The 14,565-nt window shown below is 34.3% G+C and overlaps 1 protein-coding gene across 5 annotated transcripts in view; it reads right to left on the bottom strand.

Moving 5' to 3' along the window:
- The window catches only part of LOC135129808 (pseudouridylate synthase RPUSD2-like), a 395,425-nt gene that overhangs the window by 235,093 nt on the left and 145,767 nt on the right, over positions 1-14,565 (bottom strand). Inside the window, exons 1-2 of one of the 5 annotated variants that reach the window (XM_064057056.1) lie at positions 13,830-14,215; positions 12,088-12,654 (exon numbers count right to left, since the gene is read on the bottom strand). The exons of 2 other annotated variants lie outside the window; for them this stretch is intronic. In XM_064057056.1, the coding sequence (XP_063913126.1) occupies positions 12,088-12,291 (204 nt within the window). In that variant the 5' untranslated portion in view covers positions 12,292-12,654; positions 13,830-14,215. Of the gene's footprint in view, positions 1-12,087; positions 12,655-13,829; positions 14,216-14,565 lie in introns of those variants that run through there. 2 more of the 5 variants (XM_064057057.1, XM_064057059.1) reach the window with 2 other exon arrangements.

The following is a 14,565-nucleotide window of genomic DNA, read 5'->3' as shown; positions in this document are numbered from 1 at the left end:
TCAACAACGTTGTAGTAAGACAAAAGTAAAGTAAATAATATCAAAAGGTTTACAAAAAATGACTGCATGTACAATACATTATTTTACAAATTAGTTCTGCTGTTTCATTTCAGCTTATGACATAATTAGCCTAATAGAACGTGGTGGAATAATCACAATGCTAAATTTAAAATTGAAACCGAAGGTATTTGTAGCAAATTTTAAGGAAACTGTTTCGTTTATGCTTGCTTACATACGAAAATTGAGCACGATAAAATTAGAAAATGTGTCCAAAATCTGTTTATTTAAATTTAACTCAAAGAAAGGAAACGCAGAAAATCTAACTTAAAAAATGTATGCCTTTAGACACGCTCGACGCGCAACTAAATTTAAAATGTGCTAAAATCCAGGAAAAATCGCCTTAAAAGTTATTATTTTAAATTTAGCATAGAAATTGGGACTGACGTATTTTCTTATTTCGATACATTTTGTACTATGCTGTCAAGTCAACCCGCATAGATATATACAAACACCTTCTCTTACATATATTTACCAGTCAAACTCAGAATGGAATGCGGCAGTAGTGGGGGGTTAAACGTGGAAGTGGAATTTTTATCTGAAAATTTCGATACAGACCACATATTTAACATGTTTTTACTGAGAATTCAAAAATTATTGGACACAGCTTTTTTTGAAAACTGTGTTTTAATAACTGTGTAAAACTGACTCATACTGACCTATGTAGTAATGAGAATTGTGGATACACTGACCTTTTTTGATTATGTTAGTGCTGACTGTTAAAAAGAAGTTTAACAAACTGTTCTAAAGTAATTTAACAAAACTTCGCCCTCACTCCTGAAGTACAGTCGGACAAATACAGCTTCTTCGAAAGATTATAAACTTGAATTTGGTGAATTTTTTTTTATGATAACTCCTATATGTTAAAATAAATATATGTATGTACTATTCAAGTACATTAAAGAATTATGCAAAACGTATGGTACGATTTATTGGCCAAATTTTAAGATAACGTCATCAATTTTGCGGGAGGAGGTAAATGAATTAACCATCCTTACAATAAACTCAAAATGTTTGAAAGATTTCAGAGCAATCGATTTTGCAATTACAAAGTTAAATTTGAAAATGTTGTTATACAATGTTGATTTTTTTTCTAAAAATCTTGATCTCAGAGTAAAATTTCAACGAGGATCCAAAGCCACAAGTATAAGAGTATGTTATATTAAACAATTTAATTAACATTTACTGTTGTAAATTTTGGATATAACGTTATTCCATTGTTGGTGGGGACAACAATCGTTTCAGTAATTTCGGAGATTATCTGCTTAAAAAAAGTCAACAACACGAGACCTAATTTTTCGTGCTCCAGGGCCCACGAAACGTCGAGAGAACATGAAAGTTGCCATTCGTCGGATGGTCCCGGTCATAATACTTCCTTAGCTTACGCGCAGGAAGCAAAATTAATTCTTAATCACTGTGCTTATCATTCACTTGTCCGAAACAACGTGTGTTTTGACATATGCGCACAGTTACATTAAATTTCCTCCTTTCTGAAGCACCATCGAATCGACCAAATAATTTTTTGAGGTATCGTCGTCAAACCTTTAGTAGAGAGTATTGAATGTATTAACATAAAATATGATTAGGTTCACAAGGCTAATTGATTTCTTGTACCGAACACTAGGTCGTGAATTAAAATGGTCAAATATCGAAAAAAAAAAACTTTGAAGGAGTATGTCTTCAATATATGGGCTCACGAATTTTAAAATTATTTTATATCTGATCAATAAGTAGTCTTTAACAACGTGTCATAGAGTTATTGGGGCGCCTTTTTTTGAGACAGGGTATACAGGGTACCGTATCCAAGTTGGGATTAATATGCAGAATTGGTTTTTGTTTTATAATATCTTCCCAGATTATTTTAAAGCTATTACTGAGCGATGCATTTGTGCAGGTAAACGAGGACTATCGGCCAGTAGTTTTTTCAAATCGTTGCATGGCGTCCATTCACTATAAAAAGGCTTTAAACGTCGTATTTTGAAATTAACGCGATTTGTCGCGAAAGGTTCGGTCTCAGTTCGCTGATCGCATGCTTGGATTAGGCATGAAAAATTGAAATGACAATTTAAACATTATTTTTCGATTCTCATTCAGAAATCACTGAACTCAAATTGAATTATTTTATCCAGTGTGACGATTATTGTGGTACAAATTAAACGGAATAAATGCACAAATTGGTGCGTTTATTGGTGCAGGGGCAGCACATGAATCTCTCCACGAAACTCCTGATCGTAATGCGCGACCCCGTCACACGAGCCATCTCCGAGTACATCTGGGCCGTGCCCAAAAAGCCCGAGAAGAAGCCCTTCGAGCAGCTCGTCCGCCTCAACAGCTCTATTGGCAGCATCGCGGACACGTCCTGAGGGCCAATCAACCTAGGGATTTACTCGCGCTACCTCACTCAGAAATTACTGAACAACTCAAATTAAATTATTTTATCCAGTGTGCACACACAGAAATGCACAAATTGGACAAAATATTCTAAGAGATTATGTTACTAGGCCCACTCGATTTTTGTGAGTTTTTATTATTAAAATGTACAATTTCAAAAAAGCGGATTTTCTTAAAATATCCAAGCTGGGCTGGGCTTTCGTCAGAACTCTCACGAACGTAGAAATTATATGTATTGCTGTATATGATAAGTTATACTCAGTATTGAATAAATATGTCCCGACATACAGTGGGAGTAAGAGGCTATTTCCAAAATGGTTTACTGTGGCACTCAAGCAGAATATTAAACTAAAGAATTTCTCTTTTCGTAAATTTAAAATAACTAAAGGTTCAATTTTCTCGAGAAAAATTTGAAGAACTTAGGCGAGTAACAAGAGGTCTAATTCGTAGAGACTACCAAGTTTATCTTGATGGTGTTCAATCAAGTATTAGAATTGATCCTAAATTTTTTTGGAATTTTATTAGAGACAGAAAGAATCAAACTACAGTACCTGGTAGAATTGTGCACAACAATAATGATTATCAACATCCTCAAGATATTGTTGATGAATTTGGAGAGTATTTCTTCTCAGTTTTCAGTAGCAGTAATGACAATATGTTTGTTAGTGATCAATTAAAACCCCCTCATAATATTTTTGTACATCAAGCATCAGTTACCGAGGATGACATTTGTAGAGCAATAGAACGTATGAAATCAAATTATTGTTTGGGACTTGATGGTATACCTGCATTTTTTGTCAAATATTGTTCGCCGACATTAATACAACCCTTGAAGTATATATTTAACACTCATGCATAGGAGCAGGTACGTTTACATCATTTTGGAAGGAGTTACGGGTATACCCGGTACATAAAGGTGGTGACAAGTCAGCTGTTATAAACTATCGGCCCATTTCTATTCTTTCGAACTTTGCTAAACTATTTGAGAGTATACTCTATAATCATATGTATCCTATTGTTAAAAACAATATTACTGTTAAACAACATGCTTTTATGAAAGGACGATCTATACTACAAAGCTCTTTGCTCTGACTCAATACTTGTCTGATAATTGATAATGTTGACTGTGGGAAGCAAGTTGACGTTATTTACACTGACATGGCAAAAGCCTTTGATCGTATTAATCACAGAATTTTATTAATAAAGCTGCAAGACTTTGGTTTCTCTAACTTATTAATATCGTTATTTACTTCATATTTACATGAAAGAAAGCTTAAAGTGGTTTATACCCTCAGGGCTCAAATTTAGGACCGCTCTTATTTTTGCTTTATGAATATTAATGATGTTACAGATGTTGTAAAATATTCTGAGTGTGTATTATTTGCTGATGATTTGAAAATTTATAAAACTGTTGCAACACATGAGGATGCCAAGTTACTACAAGATGATTTCAACAAGATCGCTGAATGGGGAGAACAAAATGGGCTTTATTTAAACAAGGACAAATGCGTGGTGGTATCATTTACTAAGAAGAAATTAGAACTTCACCATGATTATATTGTTTATGATAAGGTTATGTTACGATCTGAAATAGTTAAGGATTTGGGGGTAATTTTTGACAAGAAACTTAGTTTTCGAGAACATATTAATAAAATCGTTATTTTTGCACTTAAAGTTCTTGGCTTCATAATAGGGAACTGTAAATCTTTCGACAATGTGTTTGCATTGAAATGTATATATAATGCACTTGTGCGGTCCAAACTTAAATATTGTTCACTAATATTTTATCCGCCTTATGCTTACCAATCTACTTTGTTGGAGAATGTACAAAGACGATTTATAAAATTTTTGTATTATAAGAGCTATTCTCAGTATCCTGTGCGTCATACTGATCAAAATTTAAAATTAATTGATTTTAATATGGAATCTTTAAGACAACGAAGAATCCCGCAGTGAATAGTATTTCTTTGTAAATTAATTCATGATACGCCATTGATGATACGACAACCTTAAATCAAGTCAATTTTTTTATGCCCCGACTAAATTCTCGACATCCCATCTATTTCCAATTGCCTCGATGTGATACTAATGTTATGTTAAAGTCACCGTTGTATGTTATTTGCAAAAATAGTAATGATATTTGTGAACAATGTGACATATATGCAGAAAATCTTCGCGCAAAAATTTGTAAATGTAAGATGATATTTAATGGTGTACTGTAAAGAGTAAAAGTGAAAATCTCTTAAGTTGATGAAATTGTTTTGAATAATTGAGAATTTATTTGTTAATTTTTATGTAGTATAGTTTGAACTGTTTTATTTAATTTGAATTTATTTATTTACATTTATTTAGATATGTTTAATTTATTTTTAGATATTGTCCTGTAATTGGAGTAATCTGTAGGACAATAAATGATTATTATTATTATCATTAAAATCTCATTAACATGCTATGTTGTACTGCGATTAGATGAAAAAGTGAGGACCTGCTTGTTGTTCAATAATCAGTAAGTTTAGTATTTCGATTTTCCATGGGTAACCCAAGGACCTCGAATTGAAAGAGTCTTTCGCGACAAATCGGACCGAGCGCTAGTTTCAGCATACGATTTTTAAAGCCTTTTTACAGTGAATGGACGCGATGCAACGATTTGCAAAAAATACTGGCCACAGGCCTCGTATTTTGTGTATACAGCCAAGTATATTTCAAGTAGATATTGAGTTAATTGGATGTTATCTAATTCTAAAAAGTTTGTTAATGTGTCATTTGTACGAGTATTAACAAAATTGTAATAACAAAAAACAATTCAAACGATTATATCTAACCAGTACATAATACTCTTTAAAGGCGTCTGCGAAAAAAGATGGATAAGGGATTTTTAAATTTCTTTCTCCACAGATGTAATCCTTATAATGCCTGAATACAAATTCACGTAATAAAACTGCTATAGAAACCAGTTAGATGATTTTTCAGAATATTGATGGCGGGAACTTTATTTTACTACTTCATCAGTGCTGCCCTATATAAAAAACCACTAACTTAAAACTGCCACCTCTTGATGACAGCCGGAATACGCAGAGGCAAATATATGTTCATACTTAAATAGCTCCAGGAAAATTTCTCTCTCTAATAAATTTCACCTTATAGACCTCAAAATTAAATTTGCATTGAAATATACGCGTTTTACATGTATATTCCCAAAGTAAATTTGTAAAAATGTACGGTCGGAAAACCATTTAAATGTTCTTCTGATTAGTTTTCTTCGAAATCTTTTTACGTTATCAACTTTTATTTCAATACAAGAAGCGAGGTTGACTCATTCGATTTTCGTCTCTTTCATATTTTGCTTTATTTTTAGAGGTTGATGTAAGGTACAAACAAGTCTGCAAATATGTAGTTAGCTGACTGACTTAAAAGGCAAACGCTGTTAATATTCTGGACCCCAAAAACAAGGTACGGCATTAAGTGAAATAACCAAGAGGAGTCTACAATATTTTTGCCATCAATAAAGATTAAATTCTAAAGGCGGTGTTTGTGAACCGATGCTGTGTCCACAGCTGAAATACTGGAATGCGAATGCAAAGAATGTTTTCATATAACACAAACAACTTACTTCTAAACTGGCAATTTGCAAACTAATAACCATAATTATATTGTGAAGGCAATTAACGAAATTTTAGCCACAACGTACAAGGCTGTGGAAAAGCAAAGTTACATCAGGCGCCCTAGTTCTATTATAATGTAAATTGGGCTATTAAAATATTACTAATATTTTTGAACATGTTACGCTGTATTAGGCTAGAAGTGCGCAAATGGAATCGGAAGCAATTTCAGACCTGATGTATATTTTTAACAAGAATCTCGGCTTTTACATCATAATTTAACTCTTCCTCCTGTTCTAAATACATGTACACTTCATTCGGTTTTACAATACAAGCACAAACAACAATTCAATTCAGCAAAAGTATTACTCAAAACATGCCACTTCTGCCGACAGATAAAACACAAAAAATATTATTCATCCGTAATTATCTACATCGTTAGTTTGACCGATTGTACTAACTGAATTAGACTCGATCAGATAATCGACTTTAATATAATTATCGGTATAATATTCCAAGTTCAGCAATTTCTTCTAAAAAGATTCAAGGAGCAGATAGGCATTGTTTGCTAATGACTTGGCCTAAAACTCCACTACGGGTAACAGGTTGATGTGAGGAGATAAAGCCGGCGCATTTTGCAAGATGATGACCTTACTTTTAAGTTCAAAAGCAGTAATAATCCAAAACCCGTTTTGAGTGAAAGTGAACTTTGCATATGCGGTTCCTTAATTCCAGTAACAGTTGTCTGTCTTACTTGTCGGACTATTTGTGAAAAGTTTCAGCAACGTGCTTCTGAATATTACGAAATCTCAAAGAAAAGAGTCGTTTCGTTACCCAACCGCACTTTCTTCGCCGGAGATGCTTTTTGTTGAAAATAATTCAAATTCAAGGAAATGTGGAGATACTTCAAATGTTAATTACACATTATTTCTTCACCGCAACGTTGCATCACCTCTGTGCAAGTGCTTTAAGGTCTTGATCCAAACTAAAATTAGTAATGATGATGCAGCATTAGATACACAGCATTACATTGTTCTTCGTAAAACAATATTTTTACAATTTCGTCAGAACTGGCGTATAATTATCACTGCCTGTAGTTTCGTGTAATTAATCTATGAACTACGACAAGCTTGATTTCCCTCAGGTCAACTATTGTGTCATTGCGTGTGAGAAACGATTATTCGGGTAACAAAATCATTTAAATTACCCGAACATCCAAAAAAGATTGAAGATGGGGACGGTAATTATCTTCAGTAAAGCAGTAAAATGCTTGGGCAAAACAGAGTCGTTAAGTTCTTTATCCATTTCCAGGAACCATCAGATTACCAAAAGAAAAACGTAATTAGATTCAGTGGATAACATTATTGCTTATAATGGCTAACATACTGCGACCACGATATTTTATATCGACAGCACGACATAAAAAAAGGTAAAACATGAAAATGTTTCTTTTACGATCGGTAATGACCATAGGAGGAATTCAGGAGCTGCAATCAGAGAATTCGTCCGAAATTTGGGTTTAATGATTAGCGTTTACTTTCCGTGAGCTCTTTTCACGTCAAGGAAATTAAACGCCTTATGTAATGACATTATCTTTACGTCTTGTTTGTGCACCAATTTACCGGAAAGCAAGCAATTCTGATGTCGTCACAAAGAAGAAACGATGTACACCAAATCTCGTCAAAGCTAAACACTCGGTAAATTCAACTCTTATTTTGCATGATTTAAGGGTGAAATCACACCAAAATTCTGAAAGCATCTTTGTAATTATAGTGCGAAATTTCACTGTTTAGAGATTTAAAATAAACAACAACTAATACGAAACTTGCGAATATTTATTAAAATTTGAGCAGCGTTCGAACATTATTTGTTGGAGCACGAATCACCTGACGAGAATGTTGTCACTAAATGACGCAATATTTATTAGGAGTATTTAAGTAGTAAACTGATCCAAAAACTAACAAGGCATGGAGAATAAAATTCCAGTTAAAACAGAGTACACCTGCCGTCTAAGCACTACCACAAAAAGAAATATTCATTTAACAAGAGGTGAATCGAAAAAACTGTAAACAAGGTAGTAACTTAATTGTTTATTCTTATTTAAATTCGAGAAATTATTAATTTCAAGCAGACTGTGATTTTTAAAAGGCTTTTAAGACACCAATCTTACATATATAAATATTATGACACTTACGAAATCTAAATTTTAAATTTCATTACCTTTAAATTCATGCACATGCATTCATATCTTTCACAATGTTTTAAATTTAAAACCTCTGAAATAAGGCTTTCATGATTCAAAGCTGTTAAAAATCTGAACAGAGAATACATTAAGACTTAACTATCATTAAAGGTACATTTTTTACATGGTACGCATACTGCAATTTATGCAACCTCTCTTGTTCATAGTCTGTTAATTAATTTTTCCATTAAATTGAAAATCCATATTCAGGTTTCTACACGGTAACATTAAAAACTAGATTAATATCAATCTTCAATCCGGCAAGAACAACATTTTAAAACACACACCTATAGCAAGTTTATTTGATAATTTGGAAATTGAAATTTCAAAAACTCAACGACAACTGTAACTAATTAAATGCGTTATTTATATTACACCCCATTCTACAAAAACCATTTCCTCCCTGATGATAGTAAAACCATTAACCTAAATACTCATTATATATTATATTCCACGTACGTACAAAGCTATAAAAACACAGGAACTCATTATAAAGATACTTACGAAAATGCTGCAGCGAGTGCTTTGATATTACACGGTAATCAGAAAAGCCTTCCAAAATAACTGAAATAGCTGCGTTATGAAACATCTCAAAATCTTTAAGAGGGTATCTAATTATGCTTCCTAAATTGAAATTCCCTAAAATAAAATTGCGTAGCATAGTCACGATATCTTAATAAACATTAAGATCAGTAGAGAGAAAGATCTCATCTAACGGTATAGTTATCATTATTAAACATTAACCATTTAGTTTGCATAAAGTAGCAATCCCGTAGCTAAGCTTTAAGAAACTTAAGAGCTTGGTTCGCAGTGTATAAAGGATAACAAAAAAAATGGAGAATTCTTTAAACTTCGCTCTGTCGAATATAAGTATACGGACAATTTATATGTTGCGTGCTAAAATCAATTGAAAATAAAAGAAAGTAACAATTTTGTACATGAAATTCTTATATAAGGGTATTATATCATACTGCAGTTTTTCATTTCTCCTTCGTGAGTCCAGTTACAATCTTACGTTGGCTTTGTGTAATATCTTATTAAATTACAAGTCAGCTTGTATTAAATGAGGTTAAGAAACGATTCCAACGCTCCAGTCTGAAGTGCATTGAATCTGAAATCACATAAGAGAAATTCAATAAATGCGCAAATTGGAAATCGTAATACCTTTCAATTGTTATTATTAAATATATAATCGGCTCCAGTTAATCTTTCCAATAGTTTAAAGATTTCACTACTGTTAAAAAATTCAAAACGAAACGGATATGATTAAAGCAGAGAATACCGCGTCTGGGGGCGCATTTATCGATAAACAATTATTGAATTATTTAATTAGAGCAAAAGGTTGTCGGTTGTTTAAATGAGATGAAAATAAATTAGTTAACGTTCTGTAATCCCTACAATGATGTTTTAGATTTATTGATTATTATTATATATAAAAATATAGTTTTCCAATCACATTCGTGATTCATCGCCCACAATCACTGCATAAAAAGAATATTCGTAAGCTACAAAATCATACGGTCATTATAGGCTGTTAAAGAATTTTACACTAATTGTTAAACACGACATCAGATACTGTAAAAAATAAATTTGCGTTTTACTGATTAATTTACTTATTTTGAACATTATTGTTAGGAAATGGTCTCACGTTTACATAGAGAACGTCATAATGAATGTTGGGTGCCACATTAAATCACTCATTTATAGAAACTGTAATATCCCGGACATGCTTTGTGGTTTTGAAGATCTGCCTTACACAATATCTAAATATGCGTTTCGTGCATAAATACTATAAATAGCAGTTCTTACGAGGACGATTTTAGAGATGGTTTTGAACACAATAATTTCATTGAGATAATTAAAACGACAGTTAAATTTTATAAATTGCAACATTATGGCATATTATTATAATATAATATGAAATGCAGAAAATGAAAAAAAAAATAGAACTGACTGTTTTTAAGAAAATATAATACCCTCATTATTCACAGTGAGTATTATGTTATTTATACTACTGACAAAATTTACTGATTAAATATACTCTAATGATGTAAAAATATGAACCAGAAAAAAATAATCAAGCGACTGCAAAGTAACTAATTCAAAGCATCCACCTAAATAAGTTTTAGACACAATTAAACGGAATCGTAAAATTTTATGATGCATAATAAAACAGAGTACTAAAAAACTTACACCACAAAATGTCTTTATATCTTCCAAAGATAGTGCATAAACAGGTTGCTGTGGTTTACTTGGATGTATGTGTTGCAAAAACAAAGCCAAGTAATTAGCTCGGAGTCCTCGATCTAGGTATATAATTTGTATAATATACCCGTTTGTCCATTATACTTATCTTGCCAATATAATGTCTAGCACTGAGAAAATTCTTTTAGAGTACAAACACAAACATGTATAGATGTATTGAAATATATAAGCATATACCAATTTCAGTAATTTAAACTAAATAACATGTAAAAACTTCACACAGGTAAATCAATATGCCTTTTCTAATAGTTCCTATTCAAAGTTGTCACCTTATATTTTCAGTTTTCTCCCGAGAAAAATACAAAATACTCCTACAAAATTAGGTATGAAATATAATAAGATTTTATAAAATCTAACAAGATCCAAATATAAGAAAGAAATCAAAACTTACTTGAGATCTTAAGGACTACCACGAACATGACTTTGTTAAATTTTTATTATTTTTCACGTCTGTGTTTTGATAAATTACAATTGTGAGAGGTAGTTGTCTTTCATTTTTGTTTAAAGTTTTTTGACGGTTATTTCACCACGCTGTTACCTCAAAACATAAATAAAACATTCTAAAAGAATACACCTTGTACAAATTGGCAATATCATTAACAACATAAGACTGTTGTTGGTAACAAAGTCGTTAATTTGAATACACTGATTTAGAGGACGTCGATAGTCAATACTTCAGGAATTTTTAAGCATTAACGGTAATCGCTATACACGAAAAAAGTGTCAAGGTTTTCAAAAGTACTATTTAGAGATATGGACAAAAAATATATTGCTCTTTTATAAAAACATGAAAATGGACATCAGAATTATCAAAACTAATATACTTGCTTGATATTTTGTTTTGAATTTGCTGAATTTAAATATCTCGTCGTTAGTTTCCAATCTGCTATTGTAGGTATAGAGTTAAGTAAAGTAGTTAATTATTCCAACCGTATTTGGATAGGTAATTGTTAAAATTTTAAAATTTAAATTCAACCAAAATTTCTAGCATAGTATTTAATCAAGCAAGGTCGGTCGAAATTAAGCGACGCAATCTTTGTAGCATTATTTTCCGTATTTTCACTTTTCGACACAATTTTGGTAAATGTAACTGTAACGTTCATTTCCTTTAGCCTCGCCCATAATTGTTTCTAAATTAAAATTAACGGTTCAACATCAGTTCCAACAATCACAGAAACGACAATCTATTAAAGTTTCACAGTAAAACGTACTACGCTTAATATAAAATTTCAACGACTAAACGCAAACAAAATTGGTTATTATTTAAACAGCTTAACGAACCAATAGTAAAAATGAAGGAAAATGAGGTTTTCATTAATTCGCATTCTGCAGCGTTGTAAAATTAACAGCCGAATGGAAACCCAATATGTACCCAAATAATCAAATTTAATGAAGTTGACGTAAGCTATAGATCAATATTTTATGAGTTAAATAGTTGAGTAAAATATTGAGTGTTTTACTGTGATGTAAAGTCTCTAATTAACTTTCCGCTCGTAAATACGTCCAGTTTGCGCAAATTTTAAATGAACCAACCTTTCTTTGAGGTTGCCTCATAGCGGGCTGGGTGACGAAGGTCCTGAGGGTTGCGAGAGGTGCGGGGAGACCAGTCAGCATGGGTTGCACGTGCATGGCAGGAGGCTGTAAGTGTAGCGGCCCAGCTGGATGTATAGGAACAGCCACCATCTTCTGAAGGGGAACTCCCCAGGGCAGGTACCAGGACCCAGGGTGGTGCTGCATAGTTTGATCGATAAAGAATAAGTATTCACTTCACACCGTACACCGTTCAACTTGGGAAGTCGCTGTTCCTTATCACTACTATTTCAGTTTCTCAAGTTCAAACACCACAATATTTCTTCATCGGTCGCGAGAACATGCTGCCTTTTGCACACAAAAGTTAAGGAGGCAGGACGCACGCCGCGCAGGACCCTGTTCGCCAAACTTTATCGGTGAAGGTTTGATTAATATTAATGAAGAGCGCCGATGTTGTTTCGGAACACTCGCGGTTCTAATGGACAGAAAAAGCGCCGTATCGGTGTCTACAATAACTGGCTTTTCATTATTTCCAATGCTGGGACAAAATCGGGAGCGTTTGCTCCGAGCCTGAAAATAACCGCAAAGTTAAAACACTACCGTGCGATCGAAAACATTGTGATTCAAAGCTGGCTCTGATTGGCGCACAATATCTGGTCTCTGGTTAGTCGACGATATGACAGTAAAGCAAAAACAACGACCTTTAACCGCCAATCAAACCAATTAGATTACTCAGAATGGTTTAATTAGGTTGCGCTTTTATTGCTCGTTAACGTTATTTCGTTAAATTGCCACACACGCTCTTCAAAAACATGTAGGAAACTCGATACGTTTCCAATAATTACGCTTCATTGAAAAATATGAAGAAAAACGCTGAAAGACTCTGACGGCCGTATATTTTAGAATATAAGTTGAGGTGGACACACTCTCTTTTTTTTTGTTGCACATCGCTGGCTTTTGAATGCTCGTTGCATTCTGACAACGATGATGTGGTTTGGTCAGGGCCTGCTCTGAACCAATATGTTTTCGATTGCACTGTGTTTTGTGTGTGAGGTTTGTATTTGAGTAAAGCCGAAAACAAGGGGGTTGTTTTGTGATAAACCGAGCAATACAGATTTGTTCATTTTACTTGCGCGCGTTTACCCCAATTGTCGCCTCGCAGGAGCCGCAAAGCCTTAAGTTCCCATGCCCACAGACAGTAAGACATTGGCAAAACAAATCCCGCTTCTCCCTTATCTCAGCTTCGAGAACTAAATACCTAAACACAACGTGTTGCTCATTACAGCTAGAATCAGATTTGGCTACTAAAAATAACAACAGCTAGAATGATTAATCCAAATTTAAGTTTCCCATAGCATACCCAGAAAATCTCGATATTTTCTATTTTTAAAGTAGGCACAATATTGGCCGAACATTTCCTGTGCCTTTAATCTGGCATATAGTGTTGCTGTTGGGATCATTAAAGAGCCACAATAATAATAAAGCTATACTTATTTCCGGCTCTTTATGCGAGGCGAACACAATGTTTAGGTTATTATCAAACTCGACACGACCCAATTCAATGAATGTACATCTCTTAGTCGCGTAAAGTTCGGAACGAGCTTCGGACAGCCTCCGCTTTGCGAGATTCGCGAAAATCGACTTATCGAGGAGAATATTAGCAGGTGGTTGGTTTTGTGAAACGAAAGTGTCAAAGAAGAGAACTGAACGCCTCTAATGTAAACAAACATACGCTCAAAACTCACTTGACGAGCTGCAGTAGCACGCAACAATTACCCCAATTAGCAATAAACAAAACACGCCAGGGCAGAAGCACTTTCCGCGCGCCGAGTAATCACATCAAGTCACTTACTCCTGCTAAGCAAACGCTTGTCCTGTCCTGCAGGTAACAGGAGTTTGTTGACAGAATCCCGATTAACCGGCAAGCGAGTGAAAACACTGCCGCTTCGGCCAATCAGAGTCTGATATGAGCTCAAGAGTCGTTGAAGACTACAGCGAGTGATACTGAATCATGACAGGTGTTCGTGCGGCGCGTGTATTTCGACTACCGTACGCGCGTGTTATTCCTGCGAGGGTCGAGGAGCAACTGCTGTGAATGAGAGCTCGCGTGCTTTGCAGGAACCGGGGTCTCTGTGCGCCTGCTGTACTGTGCGTAGCAGGAACTTTTGCCTGCAGGATTCTGTATTTATACCAGGTCTGCGCCGCGACGCATCGCGACGTCGGTCGCGCATAATGGCCTTAGGTTTTATTGTTTGTTTGTCTACGGCGACATTGGAAACGGTGCGTCTTATTGTCGGGCCCAACGTTTGATATTGCCGAAATCGCCGGCTTTTTCCCGGAGCTCCGGATTTCAAGGGTAATCCACACGACTTCCCGGCTTGCATCGGACGACCGGATTATGTTCGGGATTACGCGCGACTTGCTTGTAATGAGGAATGAAACTCAAAAATGAAGCGATAAAAACACAACACGCGTTTCTTC

The sequence above is a fragment of the Zophobas morio genome, unplaced genomic scaffold (assembly GCF_036711695.1).
Source record: "Zophobas morio isolate AGI-343-1 ecotype UQ-CSIRO unplaced genomic scaffold, CSIRO_AGI_Zmor_V1 ptg000017l, whole genome shotgun sequence".
Lineage (NCBI taxonomy): Eukaryota > Metazoa > Arthropoda > Insecta > Coleoptera > Tenebrionidae > Zophobas > Zophobas morio.
Note: the sequence above shows the minus strand (reverse complement) of the source record. Positions and strands in the feature narration are given on the sequence as shown.